A 27116-nucleotide genomic window follows, 5' to 3' on the forward strand; every position below is an offset into this window, starting at 1 on the left:
GCAAAAATTGAATTCCAAATTTCTCTCTTATGGTCAAACTTGTGTATGTTTTACTAAACAATAATAACACTGACCTAATATTATGGGAAGAAGTAGATGACATAGCTTTTAAGGCCTTAAAGGAGAGTTTGATGAATCCACCTGTCCTTGGGCGTCTCAAAGATCATATTTCCTTTTCCCTTTTGGCATATGAAAAGGAAGAGGTACGTGTATACCTTGGGGTACATGCCCTAAAACACTGTGAGAACCATCAGCCCACAGGGTATGACAGTCAGCAACTGGAGCCTGCGCCAACGGGATACACCCTTTGCCATTGTAGCTACTGCCCTTTTGGGTAAGGGCTACCAAAAAAAATCCTTATGAGATCTTGAACAATTTTTGTGCCTCATGCAGTAGAAGCCCTCCTGAATTCTCATCACACTCAACATTTCTCAGTCAGTTGCCTCACTTCCCATGAAGTCCTTTTGTTAACTGCTCCTTAGAGAACTCTTTTACATTGTAATATTCTTAACCAGGCTACTTTTCTCTCCATGATGAAGACCCTCCCTACCAATTAATGCTGATGGTCACCTCCTAACTCTCCTGATGATCTTCAGGAAACTCTTTTGGGTAATGTTGACTTCTCATGGCTCACTGATGGTTCCTATTCAAAAGGTGACAATGAGAAATATTTTGCTGGGTATGCTACTGCAGCTTCTTTGATGTTGTTACTTTAGCCCCGTGGTACACATGGTTACACGAGTGATATCAAGAGGTTTCCAGTCCAACACAGACTCATACTTCAGCCAAAGACAAAACTGCCAATATTTATACTGATGGTAGATAAGCTTTTGGAATAGCTCATGATTCTGGAATGTTGTGGAAACAGCACAGCTTCTTTACTTCCAGTGGAAATAAAATTTTAAATGGCCCCTATGTTTAGGGATTACAGGATGCAATGTTTTCACTTGCAGTTTTAGCTATTAATAAGATTCTGAGGCATTCTAAACTTGACTCGCTGGAAGCTAAGGGAAATCACCTTGCTGACATTTCTGCAAGGAATGCTGACCTTAAAGGAACTGATAGCAGTCAGACATCTGTCACGGTCCAAAGGGATATTTCCCCCAAATGATAACTTAGCAAAACTAGCTAGAAAAACCCAACAATTGGCCTCAGAAAAAAGAAAAACAAGATTGGAAATTCAACAATTCTTGGTCTGATAAAAAAGAGAAAGCTATTTGGTTTGCACCAAACAACTACCCAGTCTTACCAGAGAGTAAAATCCCCACTCCTCACCACTGTACCTGCATCAAACCATTGGTCTATTCATGGATGATAGCATCCATGAATCAATATCAGTGAGGAAACATTAGCAAGGCCACAAAAGTGCTTACCTCACTATTCCACTTCTCTGAAACACAGCTCAGGAAAATCTGCTTGCACTGCTCCTGGACACTGTAAACTTACTAATGGACCATTTGAGGTCTGGTAAATGGATTTAATACAACTTCCTATGTCTCATGGAGATAAATATCCTTCAGTCATGGTCTGTATGTTTTCACACTGAATGGAAGCCTTTCCTTGTTGACAGACTATCGCCTCTTCGCTGGACAAAGCCCTTTTGGAGAAGATTATACCTACTTGAGAAGCTCCTCTCAAACTTCATAGTGATTGAAGAACTAATTTCGCTAGTCAGGTACTTTGATGGGAGTGAATGCTAAGTTGCTCAGCTGTTTCTGACTCTGCAACCCCATGGACTGTGGCCCACCAGGCTCCTCTGTCTATGGAATTCTCCAGGCAAAAATACTGGAGTGGGTAGTCATTCCCTTCTCCAGAGGCTATTCCCAACCTAGGAATTGAATCCAGGTCTCCTGCACTGCAGGCAGCTTCCTTTACCACTTGAGCCACCAGGAAAGCCCAGGTACTTTGACAGGTCTGCACTATTTGGCTGGGTTTTTTATTTATTTATTTATTTATTTTATTTTTTATTTTTTGGCTGGTTTTTAATACACTTCCATTGTGCTAACCACCCTCAATCCTCTGGTTCAGTCAAATGCACTAACAGCATTATTAAGACTCAATGGGGCTCGCTCGCTCTCTTTCTGCCGCCATCTTGGTTCCGCGTTTCCCTCACAAAATGCCCGGTGAAGCCACAGAAACCGTCCCTGCTACAGAGCAGGAGTTGCCACAGCCCCAGGCTGAGACAGGGTCTGGAACAGAATCTGATAGTGATGAATCAGTCCCAGAGCTTGAGGAGCAGGATTCTACACAGGCAACCACACAGCAAGCTCAGCTGGCAGCAGCAGCTGAAATCGATGAAGAACCAGTCAGTAAAGCAAAACAGAGCCGGAGTGAAAAGAAGGCACGGAAGGCTATGTCCAAACTGGGCCTTCGACAAGTTACAGGGGTTACTAGAGTCACTATCCGGAAATCTAAGAATATCCTTTTTGTCATCACAAAACCAGATGTGTACAAGAGCCCAGCTTCAGATACCTACATTGTTTTTGGGGAAGCCAAGATTGAGGATTTATCTCAGCAGGCACAGTTAGCAGCTGCTGAGAAATTCAAAGTTCAAGGTGAAGCTGTCTCAAACATCCAAGAAAACACACAGACTCCAACTGTACAAGAGGAGAGTGAAGAGGAAGAGGTTGATGAAACAGGTGTGGAAGTTAAGGACATAGAATTGGTCATGTCACAAGCAAATGTGTCGAGAGCAAAGGCAGTCCGAGCCCTGAAGAACAACAGTAATGATATTGTAAATGCTATTATGGAATTAACAATGTAACCATCTGAAAAGAGGACCTATTTTTGGTGTTTCAAAAGAGTAACTGCAGCTGGGTTTCAAATTTGTACTGTTTCTATCATTAATAAAGTTATGGCTTCTTGTTGGATGAAAAAATGAAAAAATGAAAAATGAAAAAAAAAAAAAAAAGACTCAATGGCCATTTCTGTAGAAAATCTCCAAATACCTTAGCAAAAAGCACTGCCATTGATTCTTCTAAATCTTAGACCCACTCCTTTTGGAACTCACCAACACATACCCTTTAAGATAGTCACAGTACACCCAATGTACTTGGCTTCTGCTTTTTCTGCTCCACAACTGATAAAAGGAGAGATACTCTAATACAATTTCTATTGACAATAATCATGTTATTTGTAGAGCAATCTTTTCCTGGTACACTCTTCGGAGACAAAGATCTGAAGCATTATGCCTTGCGGCCTGGATATTTTATTTATTGGGAAAGACTATCTTCAATCATGCTCGAAAAGCTCCTGGGAAGTACTACTAACCAATACTTGTGCTACCAAACTCCAAGGAATAGACTCTTGGATTCATATGACAAAGAAGGCAGTTAAATCCCGATTGGACATGTACATCATCCAGTCACATGAAAGAAAATATTTCCTGGAACTGAAGCATACAACATCTGATGAAACAGCTTTCCCAAGATATCCAGATCAGGCCTGTCAGAAGTGTGTTTCCAAACCTCTGATGGAGATATAAAGTTTCAGGTAAACTCCAGAGTCTGTTATCTTGGTAACATGGACTTTGGATTTAAAAAAATGCCTGCGATTTCTCCCTCCTTCCTTGTTACTCAAATGCGATCTTATTAGGTTTCCAATCTGTGCACTTTCTCTCCAACATGGGACACTATACCCAGGAAATGTCCTTCCTGACACTGAGGGACAAAAACTGCTGAGAAGTGAAAACCTGACTCATCGGTGATGCTTTCATAAAAAGAACTCCGTCAAGAGGAGAAAATAAAAAAATAAAAACAAACAAACAAACAAACAAAAAACTAGAAACTTCAACTAAATAGGAGACCAGAAGGGGGAGCTCTCATGCCCTGTGACAACAGACAGAGCCCAGGAAAGACTCCTCTTCTATCCTGGCGACAACTCAGCCAATGAAAAGCTGTGGACTCTTGGTTTACTCCAGCCTCCCCAACTTCCTTTTCTCCTCTATGAAAGAGTTCTCCTTCCCTTGCTCTGTGGGGACTTGCGTGTAGCTTGACCTGGTTGTAGACTCCAAGTTGCAACTCTCTGCTGATCCCAAATAAGCTCATTTTCACTAGAGAAATAACTTGCAGTCTATTTGTTTCTTTGGTCAATGTCTCTCAGTTCACAGAGCTGTTGTGGGGATGGCAATAGCAAGTGAGGAACCTGTGTGTAAACTACAAAATGTTACATGTTAGTGAAATGATGGTGAGGTTAATACACGGCCTGTCCAGGAATAGTTTAAACACATTTCCATGTGCCTGCCAACGCTTTGATGAGCTCTCTGCTTGGCTTACCCGGGCCCTCCTGAACATAGTCCGCCATGGGCCCCGTCACGGTGGCGATGTCGATGTCGGCCATCTTGGAGCTCAGGGTGATCTCCCAGAAGTCAGCGGGGCTGCTGCAGTTGCTGCTCCGGTCCCCGGTGTACTCCTGTCAGGAGGACCACGACCCAGGCCCGTTACGCCTCTGGCACCTTGTTTTCCACGGAACCACCCCGGGTGCCCCGCCTGCCTTTCACGCACCTTCTCATAGAAGAGCCTCTCCAGCCGCCCGTCCTCCTTCTTCAGGGACAGCCAGCGTCCACACAGGAACAGGAACTCATCCTCATTGGTGTCGTTCCAGATCTCTACCTTCTCCACGTACCAGTCTGCGCACCACTTGGTATTGTCGTGGCGGAGCTTGATCTTGTAGATGACGCCCAGGTCCGCAGCCTCGATAATGAAGGTGTCGGCCTGGGAGTCCACATTGGTGGATTTGGGTGGGGGCCCCTCCTCGCCTCCACCTGCTCCAGCCCCATCCATTTAGTACCTTTCATCCCCCTTAATTGCTGGGCTGAACAGACCTTCCAGGCCGGAGCCCTCCAGGCCCAAATCCCCAGCACAGAGGGTTTGATGTTCCAAGGCCTTCCCTACATAATTGCCCTGTTTTGCAGTCTAGCTCCTCTTGGGATAAGAGGACATTCTGGACATGCTGAGTTATGCTGAGTATTGGCTTGAGGTCAGCTAGGAGGCTGGATGGTAAGAGCTATGGAAGAGCTGGAATCTTTCTGAATAATGAGAGAGGGCTTGAAATTCCCAGGGGGAAGCTGGCAGTTGGAGGAGCCAGTCCGGGCTGCAGGAGAGCAGAGAGGGGAGAGGATACAGTGCAGGCCAGGCTGGGGAGCACAAGGCCCAACACCTGGACTGTGAGTTCATGAGGGATTTTGTGGGGGGTGTGACATAGGCCCTCCTCTGTGTCCCTGATTATACCTTTCATGATGTGACATTGTATTCTCGGGTGCTTGCATTCCTTTAGGATTGCTCAGTGAGATGTGGAGTTCTAGGTTTCGGGTGAACTGAGGTCAAAACAGCTGGTAGGAGCTTGGGGAAGGAGAGGTGGGAGAGGTGACCCTGAGTGACACCCACTTTCCTTCCAAAAGATATGCTAAGACACTGTACTGAGAGCTGGGAACCCAGGGATAATAGGATGCCCTGTGCCTCTCCTCAGGACAGCCCAGGTGGTGGTAGCAGCACCTGCATGAGGACTAGGGCCGGGGCTGGCAAGACTTACTTGGTGGTGGCATTAAGCTGAAGCTGGGCCTTCCAAGCAGCCAGGGCAGGTCAGACTGCGGGCTGAGGTAAGTGCAGGTGAATGGTGTGATGCTGACGGCAGATGTGGACCTGTCAGGCCTTAGAGTGCTGGCAAGTGGCTGAACCCACACCCTACAACATGGCAATTCCACTTTGCATCTGTCCTGGGGGGTCACCTTCATATGTATACAAGGATGCTTACTGCAGGTAATTGTTTACAGTGGAAGGTTAGGACCCACCTAGGTGTCCAGTGTTGGGGCTACAGTAAATAACCATGGCAGTGTCATAGGTGGAATGTTATGTGTGCAGTGGTTACAAAGAACAGGCCAACAACACCCAGGTCTGACTATCTTGACAGAAAGATGTCAAAGGTACCCCATTGTCTGCAAAAAGCACCCATATAGAATGATATCTTTTATGTAAAAAGTTAAAACTGCAGCGCAGTGTTATGTATTTCCTATGGGCATATGTACATGGATGCAGAGAAAAGGCTTGGAAAGACTTGGACACAGGAGAGAGTATAGACCATTCTGGAAACTGGGACCCAGGAGAACTTCTATGCAGCTTGGCGAGGCAGGTAGTGAAGATCTGGGAATCCCATGAAAGGCTCAGGCCAGATCTGGGGTCAGAGGGGAGCCTTGATGAATCCAAGTGAGAGAGTGACTCTGCCATCTTTGGATGGGTTAACTGGGGAAGCCTGGAGGGTAGATTGGATTTCAGAAGTCTGGCACAGGGTTCGCCAAGCAAGCTGCGATAAGGAAGGTGTGACAAAGCTGACCGAGCTGATCTGAGGGTCATTTAGAGAGAGACTCTCCAAGACCAGGTGACTGACTGGATATGGGTGGGAGGGAGTGCTGACAGAGAGAGGGGTGTCAAGGTGACTCCTAGATCTGGAGCAAACGATTAGAGAAGTGGAAGCTTTCACATACTCAGTAGTGAACAAAGTCCGAAATCATCAGTGACTGAGCCAAAAGCTCCAGCTTCCCCAACGGGACGTCAACACGGGAGGGAAGGAGGAGAACGACGAGACAGAACGGGGCAAAGACTTCTCCTGCAATGTCATAATTACTAACAGAGAAAAAATCTGAATCTAAACACCGAGGAGAATGGATTGCATCACCTTCATTTATACTTTCACTCATTTATTCATTCAACAGATACTTTCTGGTGGGAAACGAAGTCCAGAGCCCCTTCGTTCTTCCCCAGGTGGAACCTGCCCCAGAGGACTCCCTTTCCCCTCTCCACCTTCTCAGGGAGCCCTGAAGCCCAACTGCCCTGGTATCTCGAGCCCAGGCTAGGGCTCCTTCCTGCAGTCTGGCTGCTGGAGTCACCAGCCAGCTGCAGACCCGCTTAGATGACCCCTGTCCTTAACCCGGAGTTACTTTCCTGTTCACCAAGCAGCAGACGTTTCAGCACTAAAGGTCATGCCTGGCTGAGGCTTGGGCTTAAGGAGACCCCAGTGAACATAAGCTGGTTGATATGGGAATCTTTCTCCCCAGACACGCGGCTATGAGGAGGACCGCAGATCGGGTTAGGAGCCAGTTGCCTGTCTCTCCTCCCCAGGCTGTAGCCTGGCCTGTGGGACTTCTAGCAGAGTTAGGTGAATGGAGAGGAAGAAGGGAGCCTGAGAAGCAAGGAAGGGGCAAGGTGGCAGACAGAGGGGTGCTCTGGCAGGGAGACGGGCCGGGCTGGTGGGAAGCAAGTGTGGACGGAAATCTTCCTTTGGTAAAACCACTGTTAGGTCAGAGCTGGTAGGGCCTCGGTTCCCACTATCCAATTGGATGGTTTTCAAGCTTTTTTGGTAGCCACAGAGCCCCTTGATTAAATCAAGGCTTGCTTGATAGTAGATAGGCCAGGTCAGAGTGGTCCCATGTGGGAGGAGGGGGATGCCCATCTGCTACCCCCACTCTTCCGTGGCTCCCTCAGGCTTCCACGCTGTCTAGAGTTCTGCACAACACAGCTGAGCTGATTCACATCAGGCTCCTTCTTTCACAGATGAGGAAACTGAGTCCAGAGATGCTCAGCTATAGACAGAGTGGATGGCAGACCCAGCCCTCCAGACCTCTATCTCATTCAAGCCTCTGTCGAGGCAGCCCCCTAACTCTGTGGTACTCACCTCCACACTCATGACCCACGTGCAGTGAGCTGCATTCTCTGAAGACCACCCAGCTCCATATAGCCAGCAACCTGGGTCTCACATGGCCTCTTGCCTGCTCAAGTCCCACCCCTACTCCACATACAGGACCCAGGGCCCTGGTGTAGGCTGAGAGGGGAACCAGATGCCCTTGGGGGATGCATGGGGTAGATGCCACCCCAAGGGTCAATGACACCCCACAAAGGTCCCAAACAGCCTCAGGGACCAAGAGGAGCTGGCCCCCGGAACAGAAGACCAGAGGAGAGGGGTGCGGTAACTTGGGGGCCCCGCCTACCGTTCCTCTCTCGAACTTGTTGGTGCGGTTCTCTGACTTGCCCAGGTACCGCTCCCCGGTGTCCCCGAGGTCCCCATAGATGGTGATGTAGACCTTGGCGTCTGTCCCAGCCCCGGGAACGTTTCCTGTGAAGATCTGCACCGAGTACAGCACAACTGGGTGGGGAGTCGGACAGACACACAGACAGAGGGAAGAAAGGGATGGCACTGTTTAGTTTGGGGGAACTGGATTTGTAGGCGGAGTTCAGCTTGTGGCCCAGCCCTCCAGGAGAGCTCCGTGTCCTTTTTGTCTGCTCCATTATGCATGCTCTGCTACAAGTCCGACTGGATTCAACAGTGGGACGTTTGCCTCTAAGAGACCCAGGGGATGGAGACTTTTCCAGCATCCCTCAAAACATCCACCACCACCCCCAGGAAACTGCCTGCCATGCATGCACACCGTGGTCACTAAATGCACCTGGCGTGACACATTGACAAAAATGTGCCTTCCCATTGGAGGGTGACCAGTATCAATGCCAAATCCTTCTAAACAGTTTATAGGAAAAAATTAAGTATATTTAAAGGAATAGTTTCCCCTCAGTGTCTCTTCTCTTAGTTGCATTTACTCTTCAACCAAGCTGCCCCAGTGCTCCAGGGGACCACCCCCCACCAAAGCCGCAATCACTGTCACCTACTCTTTGGTCTCCCACGGCCTTTGGAAAGGGCTCAAAAAATACTTGGTGTGACAATTATTACAGATTATTAAGGAAAATAAAACCAAACGCTGTCTTGTTTTTTGTTTTGCTGCTAAGCATTCATCAGGGAAGAATAAATTAGTCACTCACACAACCCCCCACCCTGGGTGGGGGGAAGACACATCTGTTTCTATGATGGCTAAGCATTTTGTGTCCCCTCTCCACAGCCCTTTGTGCCAGGAGCTTTGGAGTATCAGGCCAAGGAAGAGGGGACTTAGCTGGATTATCCCCAAGGGGAAGGATGGAAGTTGTGGCTTTGAGGTGAAGATGAAAATGGCCCAACTGGGAGGAAGTTCAGTTTCCCCAGCCTGGGAGCAGGTGTGGGTTCGAGAGTGCCTATGGTGGTAGGAACTCCCCACCTGCCCACAGGGACCCAAGGAGACAGCTGCCAAGCCTGTCTGAAGCCTTGAAGCAAGGAGGCCTCCAGGGTGAAGACAGGGTCTTTTGACAAAGTCGGGCTCCCTGGAGAAGACTTTCTGGCTCCCAGAGAAATGAAACCTGTGTGCTGGCTCAGAGCCAGCAGCCACAGTCTCACCAAACAGCAGGAGGCCACAAGTAAAGGTTGTTCTCACTCTGAACTGAAGGCCAGGTCCCTGCTGTGAGCCTCAGGATTTTTATAAGACCCTAGAAAAGGGGATGCCCCCTCCCTGCAGTGATTGAGATGGACTTTCTTACCAGCCCATGCTAGTGGGCTCAGAACCACATGTAACTAAATGCAGGAGAGTCAGGTGATGTGAGCTGCTCTACCCATGGGTATGGAACACACTCACGCCCACAACATGGTTCCTATTATTATCCTCATTTTCCCTTGGATCCATAGCGTTATTCTTCCCTGCTCCTCTTCTGCCTCTCTCTGCTCCTTGAGCAGCCTTATAGGTTCCTAAACATCTGCCTTGCCCTAGATGCCCATGTCTTCCAGTTCCATCCACCTCCCACAGCTCTCGCCTGTGAGTTCCCCAGGCTGTATCTCCAGCCCAGGTCCCTTCTGCGCTCTGAACCCACATCCCTGTGTCCACCTGGACTAGACCACAGGCCACAAGCTCACATCCTGTCCTGAACTCTGCCTCCTTTCCCATCCTCCCCTCTCCATCACCCCACCCAGCATCTGCTGGCCACACCTCCTTGGTGCACCAGGAGATCTGCTCCTAGAGGCTTGTCCCCTCTGAGAGCAGGATCCAGCACTGGCCACACTTGAACTCTGGCCCCCCGGCCCCCACCTTGCTCAGTTCGGCGCAGAATCCAGCCAGCATTTCACATACACATTAATAACATCTTCTTTTGTCTAAAGGAGTCAACGTGACCCACACCTGGCTGGCTGATATGACACGAGGTAACACTAGGAATCTTGCCGGAGTTTGGACACAGCAGTCGACTGTCCCCACCCTCCTCACTTGTCCTCCCCACCTGTTTCCTGGTTGTTCATTCAGACCTGCTCCACACCTGGGCGGGAGCTTTTCAAAGGCGGCCCTTGTCCCAGAGTGGAGTGTGATGTCCCAGGGCTGTGATTTAAACGGACTTCCTACCCCTCACTGCTCTCTCCAGTCCCTTTGGGAATTAGCAAAACCGACTCAGCTTCTGGGTGCTGAGCAGTGCGGTCGTGCAGTCAAATCCTGCTATTTCCGGATCCTCCTCCCTCCCCATCCCACCAAGGCCGCCCAGCTATCCGTGAAAAGATGTTTCCCTAGAAACACCACCCAGCTCAGAGGGGTTCATGGCATGTTGTTAACGCAGAACAGCCAAGGGTGCCGTGAGGACAGCTTTCCAGCACGTCCTCTGGGATCCAAGTAGAAAAGCGAATGATCCCCCAGATTCAAGGTAAAACACATTCAGAGAAAGGGATGTGGGTAGGAAAAGGCATGTCATTGAGGTAACACTTGTTTTTATCTCTAAGCAAGTGGCAACTCAGATGAAAGAAATGTCACAGCTACAGCAGAGACTCAGTTTAGGTTGAGGTCTGAGCCTGGAGCAATGCCACCCAGTAAGGGAAGGGAGAAGAGCATTCAGAGACCAGTCAGAGAGGTAAGAAGATGTCTGGAGAGAGTAACATGGAAATTTACATTAGCATATGTAAAATAGATAGCCCATGGGAATTTGCTGTGTGACGCGGGAATCAAACAGGGGCTCTGTAACAGCCTAGAGGGGTGGGATGGGGAGGGAGGTGGGAGGGAGGTTCAGGAGGGAGGGGGCATGTGGATGCCTATGGCTGATTCATGTTGATATTTGGCAGAGAACAACAAAATTCTGTAAAACAATTATCCTTCCGTTAAAAAACCAAATAAATAAAGGAAAGAAAATGGTGGTTCCAAAGCAAAGGAAAGTGTGTGCTCAGGCTGGTGCAAATTCTGCAGAAAAGAGCCTCATCAATGAGGAAAAGGTGGCTGGCACACACAGAAAAGAAACCCATGGCCTTGGATGCTGAAGCTACACCCAGCCCCCGAGAACAAGCACCAGAGTTATAGTTCTGTACAAAGCCAGGAAGCTATCTGATTCACACTCGGTAGGGACAGCTGGATCCAGCAAGAGCAGAGAGGACCAAGTCCTGCGGATTAGAAGCCAGATTAACTAAGCAAAGGGAGAGAACGAGGACCAGTTGAGTCCAGCCACAGGAGAGCACACGCGTGGATGTCTGATCACACTGTCAGACCAGGGGAGGGTTTGAGCACAAGACTCAGGGTGAGGGCGCTGCAACTTTGAAGAACAGCCGTGCCATTTATTAGCTGAGTGAACTCTGGCAGGTTGTGCAACCTCTGTGAGCCTCAGTTGCCCTCACTATGGAGTGAAGGTAATTACAGACTCTGCCTCCGAGGTGCAAAGGCTGTGCCCCGCACAGGGCAAGTGTCCAACAAGGAGGGGTTCTGCCGATGGTGATGAGGGCGATTGCCCCACACTTACTGTCCAGAGGCTCCTCCACTTCCTTGTAGACTTGCCTTAAAGACCCATCTCTCATGTATTTCTCGGTGAAGATGTCATAAGGGACCAGTTCTCGAATGGTCTTCTTGTCATCCTCTGAAGTGGCAAGCCATCGATCACAAGGGAAAGTCAAGGTCTCTGTACCCTGGGGTGAGGAGAAAGGAGGAAACTGAGCCCTTCATGTGGAAACTGCCAACTTCAGTCATTCATCACCCAGGTCAACACTCACGGGGACCAAGCCCGAGGGTGATGGAGCCCCGCTGATAATGCTAAAGCCCCAGGGGAGGCCCCCAGCCCTGCCCCAATTCCAGCAGATCCAGTCTTACTTAAAGCATTTCCAAATCATGTCAGGGGGAGGCTCTGGAAGGTGGAATTCCCCAGGTCACTTGAAAATGGATACCCGAACCCCATCCCAGAGACTAAGACTCAGCTAGCCGTCGGAGGAGAGTCTGTATTTTAAACTTCTCCCAGCTCACTCATACCACAGCCATGACTGACAGCTGCCTCCTAGCTTTAGAATTCTGGGGTTTCAGGAATGTTTTCCAAATTGTGTGGATGGCTTTCTTTCTCTGAGTTGACCTTGAGTTGCAGGAAGGACACACTTGGTCACTCACTAGTAGCATGGCTTTGGGGGTGAGGAGCAGAGACACGACTGCCCAGACCCTTCTTCTTGAAGGTTTTAAAAGATTGTGCCTTGGGCCTGCTCTAGTTCCTGCACTTGGCGTGAACTAGCTGAATTTTCCTTAGATGATTTTTATCTCAACTTAAAAAGGCTGCTGTTTCTTATAAGAAATCTGACTTGAATCTCTTCTGAAAAAGGACAAAAGAAGCAGCAGGACGGACCAGTCAGAAACTCACATCTTTATCTGGGAGGAGCCTGCGGATGTCCACGTGGGAGCAGTGCCAGCCAGGATTCATGCCCGTGTTATCATGGCCAATCCGGATTTTTTCAATGATTTCTCCCACGTCTTCTAACTTGGGGAAGGAGAAAACACACCAGATGTTGGCTGAACAGTCCAGGAAAGTACAACCTCAGCAGAACCCTGCCTCCCGAGGGCATCTACCTTAGAATCCCCTTGAACTTCCAGGGGTCACTTTCTCCCAGTCAGTCCCTCCTGTTTGGTCAAACCAGCCCCTGCTTTCCCTTCATTATACACACTGTGCTGACACCTCCCTTCCTCTCCCCGACTTAACACCAGCCTAGACTCCAGAACTCAGTTCAGTCAAGCTCTGGGAGGTTGTTCCCCCTTTCATTGGTGGAGCCCAGCCTGCAGTCTTCTGCTACTAGCAGAGGCTTGAGACCTGAAGATGCGTTCTGGTTCTGCCCAAGCCCTGTCTTGCTAGTCTGACCTTCTCCGAGGCCCCCAAGGGCTGCTTCCATCTCCAGCCACTCCTCTTCTGTGTCAAATTCCAGTCCCTCAAGCGTGACATTTTCTTGCCACGGGGCCTCTGCATCAGCTTTGCCTGCCCCTTCCCTTTCTTCTGTACCTAAACTAGTGTTTGCCCAACCTCATCATTCAGGTCTCACTCAGCTCAAGGATATTTACTCAGGGAAAGCCCCTGATCACCTTGGTGGTTTAGTCACTAAGGCACGTCCGACTCTGGCGACCCCACAGACTGTAGCCCGCCAGGCTTCTCTGTCCATGGGATTCTCCAGGCAAGAATACTGGAGTGGGTTGCCATTTCCTTCTTCAGGAGATCTTCCAGACCCAGGAATTGAACCCATGTCTCCTGCACTGCAGGCAGATTTTTTATCTGAGCGATAAGGACCTGATCACCTTAAAAAGCTCAAATCTTTTCATGATAGGGTCTGATGGCATCCTATCACACACACACACACACACCAGCACTTCTCACAGTCAGAAGTTTGCATTTACTTGTGTGAAACCTTCTCTTCCATCACTGAAAGTCATAAGGGTAGACACCACGTCTATTTTGCTCATCACGCATCCCCAAAACCCAGAACAGAGCCCTTGACCTTGGTACTCAATACCTAATGGCAGAAAGGATGAAAGACTGCTTCCTCATCTGTGAAATGAGTGTGACAGAGTCAGCTGGGCTCTCTCACACCTCAGCCACCAAGGTGTGCATGAAAGTCCCCTTGAATGAAAGAGCGATCCGTGCAGACATGGCCAGTCCCTGAAATTCAGGAGGTGCCATCTCTCATCTCTCCTGCCTGGAGCCTATGGGCACACAGCTAGTGGGACTCAGAGTGGGACTCAGCTAGGAGTGACTGACTCCCTGATCCTTTCCTTGGAGTCTTCGAAAGAAGGAGCAAGGTGGCCAGACACAAGGCAAGGCACCTTTCCACACAGTTGGCACCTGCCTTCTTGGCTCTCTCTGTCAGGCTGCCCTCCACCAGGTCCCACTCTAGGGCTCTGGGAGCCTCGGGGGCCTCTCCCACGTCTCATGTGTCATGTTCTCCCCTGAAATGGTGCTGTATGTGTCAGTTCACGCCCTGCCTCATCCCTATGGGGATCTGGGCAATCACAGGTGGAAACAGACAAGGACGTCGGGGTAAAGCGAAGAGAGGGCTGGGAAACATAGTAATACCCAGATGCCCTGGCTCATGCTTGGTCCATGCAACTCATGCCTTTGGCATTGACAGGTTGAGGTTAAGGAGGGTGTGCAGACTTGAGCTTCTTGGCAGCCCCTCTGCAGAGCTTTCTGCCTGGCCTGCTCCATCAAGGACTCAGTGCTACAAGGAGATGGCACAGTCAGCTCCAGGGTGGATGAAGGCTCCTGATGAGTGAATGGCATCTGAGTGAGTGATTGAGCCATTTACCAAACATGGAGCCTCTATAAGCCTAGACACATGTGACCTGGGGATGAACTAGAAGAGCTCCCAGCACTGCACACCCTCCACACACACACCCCCACCATTGACAGCCATGGGCAAGCCCATCAGCACCGCCTGAGGAATGTCCCCCTGCTCCCACCCACCTCCATCCTTCCCAGCTGTAGCCCTACAAGCTGCATGATCTAGACAAGTCTCTTGACCTTCTAGGCCTTAACCACCTCATCTATCAAATGGGGAGATTGCTCAGTCGAAGGCAGGGATATGGGCAGGACAACCTTTCAAGGTCACTTCTGGGTCGAAGATAACAGACATGCTTCTTTTTGTCAACAATTCTCTCCTTCCAAGTGACCAATATGGCATCACTTTGCCGGAGACACCTTGAGTTAGCAAACTCCCCACCAACCAGCTCACCCACACTTCATCAGAGACGTGGTGGCCCCCATGAGCTCCTGGACTTTCTGAATCATTAAACAGAGACCAGTGAATGCACGGGGCCTCACCCTTTCACAGTAGGAGAAACAGGAAGCTCCAGGCGAGATCGTGACTTACAGGATCTGCTCTTAAGGACACTGAGCTGCCAGGCAGCTGGCAAAGGGGACAATGACACCATCTGACTCTTGGAATGGTGATGAGGATTAAATGAGGTGATACACCCCAAGTGCCAAGAACAAGGCTGGCACATGGGGAGTGCCCAGTAAATATTAGCTATTGTTATTTTCCCAGCAGATTCGTGTGTCTGAGGATGAGGCCACAGAGAGGGTGGGCTTGCCCCTGAGTCAGAGGCTGAGCAGAGTCAGAATCCAGGGTTATGGGCTCACTTGCAGTCCAGCACTCCTCCTCTTACCTGAAGATCAGTGGGAAAAGAGAAACGGAGAGACAGGGACACAACGCGAGCTCATTTGTGTCTAAGCTCTCATACTCCCCCCAACACCCAGGTAGATTTGGAAAGAAAAAAAATTGCAACAAATTACTGGCAAATTATAGCTGCCTATTAGGCAGACTTCATTGATGGAACTTCCCGGAAGCCAAGGTGTGATCACACTCAGGCCTCTGACAGTATCTGGCTGGGATGACGCATGCACCGGGACATCTCCGTGGGTGAGATGCTGCTTCTTGTGGGTAGATGAATCACCCTTGAATTCTCCATGTTAAAAAATCTCCACCAAGGTGGCAACCTTCCCACAAGTGCTGACTGCTCCCGGAGAAGGTGGGGAGGGGAAAGGGAGCTCCCCGGAGCAGACTCGACCCGAGGAAGCAAGATGGGGCTCTGTGCTTTGTCTCCCACCAGAAAATGAGGGGCACATCTCCCAAGGTCCCTACTACCTGGACAGCCCAAGCCCCTACCCCTTGTCCTTCAGAGTCATCCCCTTTAAATCCTGTTCCACGCATCCTATAGCCAAGTTACATCACTCTCCTATTCCCTCTTGTCAAACCTCAAGCCACACGCTGTGTTCCCTTCCACCTCTGGCCCTCGGCCATGATGCTCCCCTTGCTAGGAAGGCCTTCCCTCCTTGGTCCCTCGTGTGCCCACTTTCAGGTCCAGCTCAAAGCCACCACTTCCAGGGAGCCCTCTCTGGTCTCTGAATACCTACAGCACACTCAGCCAGCCCCACTGTTTGCTCTCATAGGCTAGTGGACAGCAGGGGCACATATTCTGAGCCAATCCTTCTGGCTTTGAATCCTGCTTCCACTCTGCCTTGGCTGTGTGATTTCATGGAAGCTACTAAACTCTCTGTGCCTTGGTTTCCCCATACTTAAGCGTGGATAATCACAGTGCAGAGTTGCTCCGAGGGCTAAGTGACCCTATGACAGCGCCTTCTTACCCCTAGGAGCAGCTATGATGATGATCACCAGACCCTCTCCTTAGCCTCGTGTGAGATCTGGGGTTCCCCAGTTGAACTGTAAGCCCCTTGCAGGCATGGTCTGGGTCCTCTGCTTCCCTGATCTGTCCCACCCCACCTGGCACAGAGTAGGGTGCACAAGGAGGCACGGGATGGGTGTGCAGAATACCCAGGTGTGGACGCGGTGACATACATCCACAATAAGCATCGAACAGCAAAACTCTCAGGCCGGAGCTGAGGGGGAACCAAGGAATACATGGGATGCTCTTTTGAATTGGCTGTAGCTTGACAGATAAGCAGGAGACAATAATGTGATGAAAAAGTCCGGAAGCCAGCTCTTTCTGTGGCTCTGCTGTTGGCACTGGAGATGGCTCCAGTGGAATTGTGCCCCTAGCTTCCTTAAACCCTGTCCACTCGTTATCACCTTGACTCAGACACTGGTCCCGGAGAGGGAGGGTCACTGTCCTCCTGGCTCCTCAGATGTACTGAGGTTCAGAGAGCTTGGACGAACTGCCATCTCCCTCACTCACAACACCCCATTAGATGAAAGACACATGCCAGACTCTGGACAAAGGCTCCATCTCCTTGCCTTCTGGTCCAGCCCGCACCCCTGTCCTGGCTCCCCTGGAAGCCTGCGGGATGCCGGTACCTCCATTATGAAGCGGGAGGCTGACTTCCTCTCAAAGAACAGCTTCTGTTCCCTCTTGTTGGTGCACAGGTACTTCTGCTGGGTGCACACGGCATCGCAGCCATAGATGACGATGAAGATGTTGGCGTCTGTCCCAGCGGCAAAGACATCACTGGTGTAGAGAGTGATTTCATAAGGGACAACTGAGGGGAGGGGACAGAGGGCAAAGTTAGAGGGGAAGTGAAAACAGGAAACAAATGCAGGCAGGTCAAGTTCTTCACCAGCACCACCACTCTGGATCTGTCCCTTCACTGGGAGCTGCTACCCAGGGGCCTCAACCTTCATGTGGTTGCCTAGCAACCCAGGGTGAAGGGAGGTATCCCAACATGCCTAGTGTCCATCAAAAACCGCTGTCACCTCAGACTAGGGTCTCCATGCCTCTCGCATCACAGAGCTAGTACAACAGATTGGGTGAAAGCACAAACTATCTAGCCTGACTGTGTGACCTGTGCAAGTCACCTAGAGGAGCCTTAGTTTCCTCACTTGTTACAGCATCCTCAATGTAGTCCTTGGTGCAGACATCCTATACACAGGAGCATTATGTTTCAGGGGACAACTGCCAATCAAATCAGCCAGTCTACAGTGGCAAGAGTCCTTTCTCTTCTCTTCTCACCCCTTCTACTACTCATCCACTGGCTCCACACTGCCCTGCCCCTCCCCGGCAACACAGACTTTCAGATGATGATAGAGGAAATGAAGTGTCAAAAATTCACCTAATTGTTCCATTTTCTCCTTTTCTTTAACTGGTAAAGGAATTACATTTAGCTTCTTTTCAAGTTCTGCCCCCCCCCCCCCCCAATCAAGATAAAATCTTACAACAGTGATTTCTTGGGTGTGTTAATGACTGGAGTGAGGACTGGTTAAGGGGTTGATAATGACCCTTCATTCTTAGACTCTGGAGAAGGAAATGGCAACCCAGTCCAGTACTTTCACCTGGGAAATCCCATGGACAGAGGAGACTGCAGGCTACAGTCCATGGGGTTGCAAAGAGTCGGACATGACTGAGCAACAACAAAACAACAAATGTTAGCCCTTATCTTTTCTCCTTTTTGGGTCTACAGCCACCCTACACTATTATCTCTATTTTGCAGACAAGGAAACTGAACTCCAGAGAAGTCAGGTTCTCTGCCTGTTGTCATCAGCTAGTTTGGAGTAGAAATACATCTCGTATTTCCTTTCTCTGGGTCTGGAGCTCTGTCCACAGCCAGCACAGGGCCCGGGGAATTCCCAAAGTGGGCCCGGCCAAGGGTCAACCCCGGGTGAGGGCCGGGAGTTGGCAGGTGGATGAAGAGGTCTCGGGGGAGGCCCAGCCTTGCCGTGCAGGGCTCCTACATGGTGTGTACCGCCTTGTCTGAAGCTCCGCGTGGAAAAGGTCCCTGACGATGGTGCCGTCATCTTCATTCTTGGCCAACCAGCGGCCACAGGGGAAAGTCATGCACTTTCCAAGGGATGGGGCGTCCACCTCTACCCAGTCTACAAACCAGCCTGGAGCCTTGCCTGGAGGGAAGGAGACACAGAATCCCTCAAGGACCTCTACACAGATGGCTTCCTGTATACAACTTCAGGGACTCCAAGCATCCTTCCCTAGCCATAGGCACCGGCGTGGACTCATCATCCCTTTTGCTTACAACAGTGTGGACTGATTCCTGTGTACCCTACCAGATCCTACTCTGGGCTGCTGTCAGTGAAATGAACAAGAGCGAAGGGACATGGGGAAGATATGACAGGAGGCAGAGTCTGAGAGGAGGGAAGCAAAGAACCGTCCAGGGTGGAAGGTATTCCAAAAAGGGAACCCAGATCCCAGAGAGAGCCTGTGTTAACGAGGACTGCACACTTTCAACCAGTGGCAGGGTGACATGCTGGGCTCCCTGGCCTAAGTTTATGATGCATGAAGGGAAGGGAAGCCAGTGAAGGATTGATGCTTCTCCCTGGGAAAATGAGTGCTCAGGTTTAAAGAAGGAAATGGAAGCCAGCCAGGCAGAGACCTTGTCCCTCAGTCCCAGAGGCAAGGAGAAAGGCCTCCTTCCTCAGGCTCACAGGATATGGTTTGAGGACCAAGAAAATGAGTCTTGCTTTACTGAGAGAACAAACTTGGACACAGTCTTAGGGGGTTCTGGGAAGAACTGGCTCCATCTGCGGTTCTAAGTGGAGCCCCCAGAACAACAGTCTCAGCATCACCTGTGAGATATAAAAACTCTTGGGTCCCATCCCAGGCCTACTAAATCAAAGGCTGGCTGCACACTGAAATTCCTGACTATGGGGTTTGGGGAGAAAGCTTTAAAAATCACCAGTGTCCGGGCCCTACGCTGATCAATTAGACCAGAATCTCTGTGTGCAGCCGTGAAGGGACTGAGGAAGTTGTGTCATTATGGAAAGCGATGACATCCAAGTCTACTCTAGATTCTTTCCTAGTCCACCCATGGGGACCTGCCCATGGTCCTCATGTTCTCAGCCAGGAACAGAAGGGAGGGAAGCCAGACCTGTGTTGTCATGACCGATCCTGACTTTCCACAGATCTCCCAGGTCCAGGGTCTCCACTGTGAAGATTTCGATACTATCCCTCTCAAACTTGTCGCTGTTGGTCTTGGAGGATTTCAGGAGGGTCATTCCTGCAACCAAACGGCCCCAACATGACTGGCTAGGCCTGAGACCTTCAAACCTAGTCTAACTACCCCTCTTAGTCTCCTCTGCTAATGAGCAAATTTCTGAACTTCTATCAAATTTAGACTATACAGTTACCATCCATAGGGCATTTTTGGCATTTTGCATGTGTGTGTGTATGTATGTCCTCTTATGGAGCTTTGCAATAACGCTTTGACATATGTATTTTTATTACCAGTTTTGCTGAAGAAAAGGAGACACAACTGCAAATTAAGGGCCTTATCCAAGATCACTGGGGAGAAAGCGTTAGGGCCCTAAGACACACCCCTCAGGTTTCTCCACGTGGGGAGGGAACCACCCTCCCATGCTCCCTCCAGTGGGGAAACAGGGGCATCCCTGCAGGATGGGGCATGTGGCAATTCTCCGGAGCCTCTTCTCTGGATGACAGAAGGAGGGTTGGATTCCAGCACCCTTGACCAGCCACTTCACATACATGCTCTGTCCTAGGGCTCTGACTGCAGTGTCGGTCTGAAATTTAAGGTGGTCCCAGGGTCATCACCATCCCCTCTTGCCTCAGCCTTCAAGTCTCCTTATCCCTGTAAGTCCTGCCTCATGTAGGAACTCTTTTGATAATCAAAGACTTATTGCAAATGATTTAAGTACACAAAGAGTCAGACAGACCTTGGTTACTGTTTGGGTGGCCTTGGGCAAATTACTTAATTCTCTGAGATCTGGTTTCCTCAGATGTCAAAAGGGGTGGCTTTGGTGACTTCCCCATAGAGGAGTTGTGACTGTTTGATAAGATGATGACTGTTGAGTGTTGAAGAATGTGCCAAACACTTAGAAATCCCTTGATGAATAAAAGCACTCTATTAGGCCCTCTCAATTTCATTGACCATGGTTTAGTAACTATTGCAATGACATACATTTGTAAGTTTCAACCTGATTCATTCATTATATTTGCATTATTTAACCTATTAAGTAATAATAATACTAATAATAAATGCTTTATTGTCATTTTGTCTCAAATATTTTACACATTCAATTTAATTAAATCCACAACTCTAGGGGGTATCTACTAGTTTAATCTCCATTTTACAAAAGTGCATGTGTGTGCTCAGTCATATCCAACTCTTTGTGACCCCATGGACTGTACCCCACCAGGCTCCTTTGTCCATGAAATTTTCCAGTCAAGAATTTTGTGGTGGGTTGCCATTTCCTACTCCAGGGAATCCTCCCAACCCAGGGATCAAACCCATGTCTCTTGTGCCTCCTGCACTGACAGGCAGATTCTTTACCAACTGCGCCATCAGAATATGCTACAAATGGGGGAAACTAAAGCAAAGAGAGATTAAGCACCTTTCCCAAGGTCATGCAGCTAGTAAGTGGTATAGGAGAAATTTAAACCAATTAGTCAGGCTCGAGTACACACGACTGAATTAGAAGATGAGCATCTCAAGGTCAGTGATTACAAAGTCAGGGATCACCCCTTCATTCTGCAGCAATGCTTGGAATAGAGCTTTAGGGGTAATGAGAAAATATGTGATGACTACATATTTGAGGAACTGGTTCCTCTCTGAACTCAGAATGACTGGACAGGTGGCCCAAGTGGACAGCTGACTCCAGCGCATATGCTACCTTCTGTGATGGCCTTGACAGAGGCTCCAGAATGACTCCAAGATTCCCTGAGCATCTCATATCAAGAGTACCACGGAACCCACTGACTGAATCTTATTGGAGGTTGGGAAGAGCCACCATTTCCCAGGTTGTTATTGAGATAAAGTTAGAGTTACCTCTGCATTTATTTATTTATTTTTTTAAAGTTTTCATTTACTTTATTTTTTTAATTTATTTTTATTAGTTGGAGGCTAATTACTTTACAATATTGTAGTGGTTTTTGCCATACATTGACATGAATCAACCATGGATTTACATGTGTTCCCCATCCCGATCCCCGCTCCTGCTTCCCTCCCCATCCGATCCCTCTGGGTCTTCCCAGTGCACCAGCCCTGAGCACTTTTCTCATGCATCCAACCTGGGCTGGTGGTCTGTTTCAACCTTGATAGTATACTTGTTTCCATGCTGTTCTCTCTGAACATCCCACCCTCGCCTCCTCCCACAGAGTCCCAAAGTCTGTTCTGTACATCTGTGTCTCTTTTTCTGTTTTGCATACAGGGTTATCATTACCATCTTTTTAAATTCCATATATATGCATTAGTATACTGTATTGGTCTTTATCTTTCTGGTTTACTTCACTCTGTATAATGGGCTCCAGTTTCATCCATCTCATTAGAACTGATTCAAATGAATTCTTTTTAACGGCTGAGTAACATTCCATAGTAAAAATATGAAACGCGTCACAAATTTGCGTGTCATCCTTGGGCAGGGGCCATGCTAATCTTCGTTCCAATGTTAGTATATGTGCTGCCGAATCGAGCACTACCTCTGCATTTGGAATAGCAGGGAAAAGCTGGCAAAAGATAGAGAGCAAAGACTTCTCACTGTGTGGACTGAGGAGCTCCTTCACTGTAGTTTTGAAAGCCACCATAGTGACGCCTCAAAGAAGGGTGCAGGAAGTGGTAAAAAAAAACAAAAACAAAAACACCTTTCAGGAAGGCTGGACAAAGACTTGGGCACCATTACCTGGGGAGATGCTGCTGCAGGGAAGATGATTCTCACAGCTTCCAAACATTTGTAGGGTGTAGAGACAGCGATGAGGGCCAAGAGAGGACTTAGAAGGATATAAAAAGAATTTTAAAAGAATAAGGAATTGCCTTTCTCTGTTGGGGTCAGTTGCATGTAATCTTTCAAGAGTCAGAGGCACGCAAGTGTACGAAATAGGGATAGGAAAGCCTCTCCAATCAACAGTGCTGGGAAAATGGATGTCTACAGTAAAATAATTCATTTGGACCCTTCTCTCACATCATACACAAAAATCAGCTCAAAATGGATTACAAATTTAAATGTAAGACCTGAAACTGTAAAACTCCTAGAAAAAAAAATAAGGAAAACACTTGATGACATTGGTCTTGGTAATGATTTCATGAATATGACACCAAAAACACAGGCAACAAAACTAAAATTAACAAGTGGGATTATGTTAAACTAAAAGCACAGCAAAAGAAACAGAATTCTGTAGAATGGAAAAACATATTTGCAAATCGTATATCTATAAGGGGTTAATCACCAAGATATATAAAGAAATATATGAATCAATAGCAAAGAAAATCTAATAACCCAATTAAAAATGGGCTAAAGACTTAAATAGACATTTCTCCAGAGAAGACATAAAAATGGCCAATAATATATGAAAAAAGTTTTCATTGTCACTAATTATTCAGTTCAGTTCAATTCAGCCACTCAGTCGTGTCTGACTCTTTGCGACCCCATGAATTGCAGCACGCCAGGCCTCCCTGTCCATCACCAACTCCTGGAGTTTACTCAGACTCATGCCCATCGAGTCGGTGATGCCATCCAGCCATCTCATCCTCTGTCGTCCCCTTCTCCTCCTGCCCCCAACCCCTCCCAGCTAATAATTAGGGAAATGCAAACCAAAACTACAAATGAGATACCATCTCATAACTGTCAGGAGGTTACTATTAAAAAAAAAAAAAAAACCGAAAGACAACAAGTGTTGGTGAGGATATAGAGAAATTGGAATCCTTACACACAGTGGGTAGGAATCCAAAATGATGCAGTTGCTCTGGAAAATAGTATGAAAGTTCCTCAAAAAGTTGAAAATAGAACTACCATAAGAACCTGCCATCTCACTTCTGGGTATATATACAAAAGAATGAAATCAGGTTCTTGAAAAGATATTAACACTCCCATATTTGCCGCAGCACTATTCACAATAGCTAAGACATGGGATAAAAATCCTAAATGTCCATTGACAGATGAATGGATAAAGAAGATATGGTATATACATGTAACAGAATATTACTCAGCCTTGTAAATGGAGATTCTGCAATATACAACAATGTGGCTGGTTCTTGAGGATATTATGCTAAGTAAGATAAGCCAGGCACAGAAAGACTAATACAGCATGACTCGACTGAAATGAGATATCAAGGTCAAATTCATAAAAACAAAGATTGGATTGGTAGTTACCAGAAGCAAGGCATAGGAGGAAATAGGGAGTTATTAATCAATAGGCATAAAGTTTCAGTTTAGTAAGATGAACAACCTCTAGAGATCTGTTGTACACCATGAACCAATAGTCAACAATAATGCACATTTAAAATTTGGTAGGAGAACAGTGTGGAGATTTCTTAAAAAACTGGAATTAGAACTGCCATATGACCCAGCAATCCCACTTCTGGGCATACACACTGAGGAAACCAGATCTGAAAGAGACACGTGCACCCCAATGTTCATCGCAGCACTGTTTATAATAGCCAGGACATGGAAGCAACCTAGATGCCCATCAGCAGACGAATGGATAAGGAAGCTGTGGTACATATACACCATGGAATATTACTCAGCCATTAAAAAGAATACATTTGAATCAGTTCTAATGAGATGGATGAAACTGGAGCCCATTATACAGAGTGAAGTAAGCCAGAAAGATAAAGACCAATACAGTATACAAACGCATATATATGGAATTTAGAAAGATGGTAACGATAACCCTATATGCAAAACAGAAAAAGAGACACAGAAGTACAGAACAGACTTTGGGACTCTGTGGGAGGAGGCGAGGGTGGGATGTTCTGAGAGAATAGCATTGAAACATGTATATTATCTAGGGTGAAACAGATCACCAGCCCAGGTAGGATGCATGAGACAAGTGCTCAGGGCTGGTGCACTGGGAAGACCCAGAGGGAACGGATGGGGAGGGAAGCGGGAGTGGGGATCGGGATGGGGAACACATGTAAATCCATGGCTGATTCATGTCAGTGTATGGCAAAAACCACTACAATATTGTAAAGCAATTAGCCTCCAACTAATAAAAATAAATGGAAAAAAAATTTGGTAGGAAAGCAGATTGCATGTTAAGTATTCTTCCCACAATACAATAAAACAGTAAAGAAAATTTTAAAAATGATTTCTTAAGAAAGAAAGTGAGAGACATGGCCAGACATCTTTGGAAAGTCCCACGGTCCCTCCCCGTCTCCCTCGAGAGGAACGTGGGTGAATGTGGCCTTGCATTGCTCTCTTACCAGTGTCATCCTGAGTGCCAAAGAGTGTGATGAAGACATTGGCATCGGTGCCAGCGTTCTTCTTGTCCCCAGTCTTTATGGTCACTGAAAATGTGGTAGATTTATCTGCCAGGAGAAGAGTGTGGAGAAGTGAGTGGTAGATTGCACCTCCCATGAAGGGAGGAGGGAGACAACATATTAAGCACGTTTCTCTGCTTAGGTTGACTATTTCTATGAGTCACTTTCCTTGCAGTATGTGTTGTTCTGTAGTTGCCTTTAGTCTGGAAACTTCCAGAAGGCAGAGATGAGGCTCCCCACCCCTACTTCCAGCTCACACAGGAAACTCTCAACCAATAAAGTTGTAGGATGCCTAAGGAAGACCTGGGGTGACTGTGAAGTTCAAAGTTTCATCAGCCGGGAACCCTGGTCTGACTCCTCCAGGTTGGGAAGTTTGAGGGATGCGAGTTTCAAGGAAGGGAGCACAAGCATCACAGGAATCGTGAAAGTTCATTCTTCCCCTTGACAAAAATATTCAAATTGGGGGTCTATAACGAGCCTGGAGGGGAGGACACAAGACCAAGTCAAAACCAGCTGTAACTATTCTGTTCTATTCCATTCCGTTCCTGACAATAACTCCATGCTAAGCCACGTACTTTACAGCCAGCCATATGCTAGACACGTGAGAACACACCCCTGTCACCTCCCCATCCTTGCCACGGAAGACTGAGAGGGCAGCACTGCTAGATTCCCCGAGAAGGAAGTCTCAGAGTGGAGAGGAAGATGGAGACCTAGTTGGGGAAAGAAAGGAGAGGGGTGCCCGGGGGAAAGAAATCAGCTCTAGTCTAGGAAACCTTTCTGCTCCAGGGCCAGGTTGTCGAGGGGGTTGCTGTCACCACCTCCCCCGCCCTCCTCCGCGCTTGGTGGCAGCACATAGGACTCGTCCACTGGCAGCAGCTCCCTGGACAGCTGGCCATCGTCCTCCTCCACGGCCAGCCAGCGTTGGCAGGGAAAGTAGTACCTGTGCGGGAGGGCAATGGGGAGAGTTTGGGAATGTCTCTTTGAGAAGGTCTCACGAGAGAGCAGTCAAGGCGGAGACACGAGAGGCCCTCATGGGGCCCAAATGCTCCCCTGTCTGTCCCCACCCCCCAGCGCCGCCCCCCATCCTACCTAGGCTCGGAATCACCCCACTAGTTGCTGGCCTGGTGGTGGCTTAGCCGCTAAGTCGTGTCCGACTCTTGTGACCCCATGGACTGTAGCCTGCCCGGCTCCTCTGTCTATGGGATCTCCCAGGCAAGAATACCGGGTGGGTTGCCATATCCTTCTCCAGGGGATCTTCCCGACCCAGGGATCGAACTCAGCTCTCCTGCTTTGCAGGCAGATTCTTCACCAATTGAGCTACGAGGGAATCCAGTTTGCCTGGAAGTCTACGCTTGCCTGGAGTAGACAACAAATATGGGATGTGGTTTCCATACACCCCATGGAAAAAGGCTGTGTTAACAGTGTCTGGAATCAGGGTCACATAGGAGGAATCTAGAGAAAGAGGTGTTTCTGGGGATTGTTTTGGCCTTTTCTAGAATCAATCTATTAGCCAGAGTCACTTTGGCAGAGAATATTGTACATAGGAGGTGCTTCATACCTAAGGGATTGAAATGGAATGACCCACTTAAGCTTCTGGAAGATACAAAGAGTATGACCTTTAAGAAGTTGGCACAGCAGACAGCAGACACCATCCAGGGAAGGGAGGTCCAAGTTAGACTCCCCAGCGGAGAGGCTGGACCCAGGGCAAGGGAGGAGCCGGGATGGAAGGGAAGACAGGACAAGGGCCAGGAGAAGCAGCAGAGAGTGGGGACTAAGGACTCGTCTCTAGATCCAGACTGGGTTTGAATCCTGGCTCTGCCACCTACAGTCCTGTGAGACTGAACAAATTTCTTTACAACTCTTTCTGTGAGGGTTGCCAGATTTAGCCTGCAGAATCACAGGACTCCCAGTTAAATTGGAATTTTAGATAAGCAAGGAATAATATTTGGGACACACTTATACTAAAATATTATTCTTTGCTTGTCTGACTTTCAAATTTAAGTGGCCATTCTACATTTTATCTGGCAACCCTCTATAGAATGAGGATAATGCTGCCTATTTCAAAGGCAGTGGTGAGAATTACATGAATTAAACATGTAATTGTTTAAATGGCCTGGTGCTTAAATTGCCTGGCTCTTGGTAAATTCTTGGTTAAAAATTCACTAATACTTTGGTAGTGGTGATGATGATGATGGTGATGGTGATACTTCCTTTCTTTGTCTTCAGCCCAAGCTTGGGATTTTTGGAGGCCATGGGCTGGACAGTTCACGTTGGGCCTCTGGGCTCCCAGAACAACTCAGAGGGTTTGGGGACAGATCATCTCTAAGTTGGGGCTGGTGCACCCCA

The 27116-nt window shown here is 48.3% G+C and overlaps 2 protein-coding genes and 1 pseudogene across 3 annotated transcripts in view; 1 reads left to right on the forward strand and 2 right to left on the reverse strand.

Moving 5' to 3' along the window:
* Positions 1 to 27116, reverse strand: part of LOXHD1 (lipoxygenase homology PLAT domains 1) — a 193930-nt gene that overhangs the window by 51854 nt on the left and 114960 nt on the right. For both annotated transcript variants that reach the window (XM_065935168.1, XM_065935167.1), the window contains exons 22-31: positions 25544 to 25710; positions 24714 to 24818; positions 19431 to 19559; positions 18283 to 18447; positions 16912 to 17093; positions 12480 to 12596; positions 11604 to 11766; positions 7979 to 8133; positions 4503 to 4712; positions 4275 to 4410 (exon numbers count right to left, since the gene is read on the reverse strand). In XM_065935168.1, the coding sequence (XP_065791240.1) occupies positions 4275 to 4410; positions 4503 to 4712; positions 7979 to 8133; positions 11604 to 11766; positions 12480 to 12596; positions 16912 to 17093; positions 18283 to 18447; positions 19431 to 19559; positions 24714 to 24818; positions 25544 to 25710 (1529 nt within the window). The remainder of the gene's footprint in view (positions 1 to 4274; positions 4411 to 4502; positions 4713 to 7978; positions 8134 to 11603; positions 11767 to 12479; positions 12597 to 16911; positions 17094 to 18282; positions 18448 to 19430; positions 19560 to 24713; positions 24819 to 25543; positions 25711 to 27116) is intronic.
* LOC136167669 (nascent polypeptide-associated complex subunit alpha) lies at positions 2071 to 2868 on the forward strand. Its single transcript, XM_065935166.1, has one exon. It carries the CDS (start codon positions 2117 to 2119, stop codon positions 2762 to 2764), a length of 648 nt encoding a protein of 215 aa, XP_065791238.1. The 5' UTR covers positions 2071 to 2116; the 3' UTR covers positions 2765 to 2868.
* Positions 21893 to 21991, reverse strand: LOC136168039 (U6 spliceosomal RNA; annotated as a pseudogene).

Source organism: Muntiacus reevesi, chromosome 4 (genome assembly GCF_963930625.1).
Source record: "Muntiacus reevesi chromosome 4, mMunRee1.1, whole genome shotgun sequence".
Classification (NCBI taxonomy): Eukaryota; Metazoa; Chordata; class Mammalia; order Artiodactyla; family Cervidae; genus Muntiacus; species Muntiacus reevesi.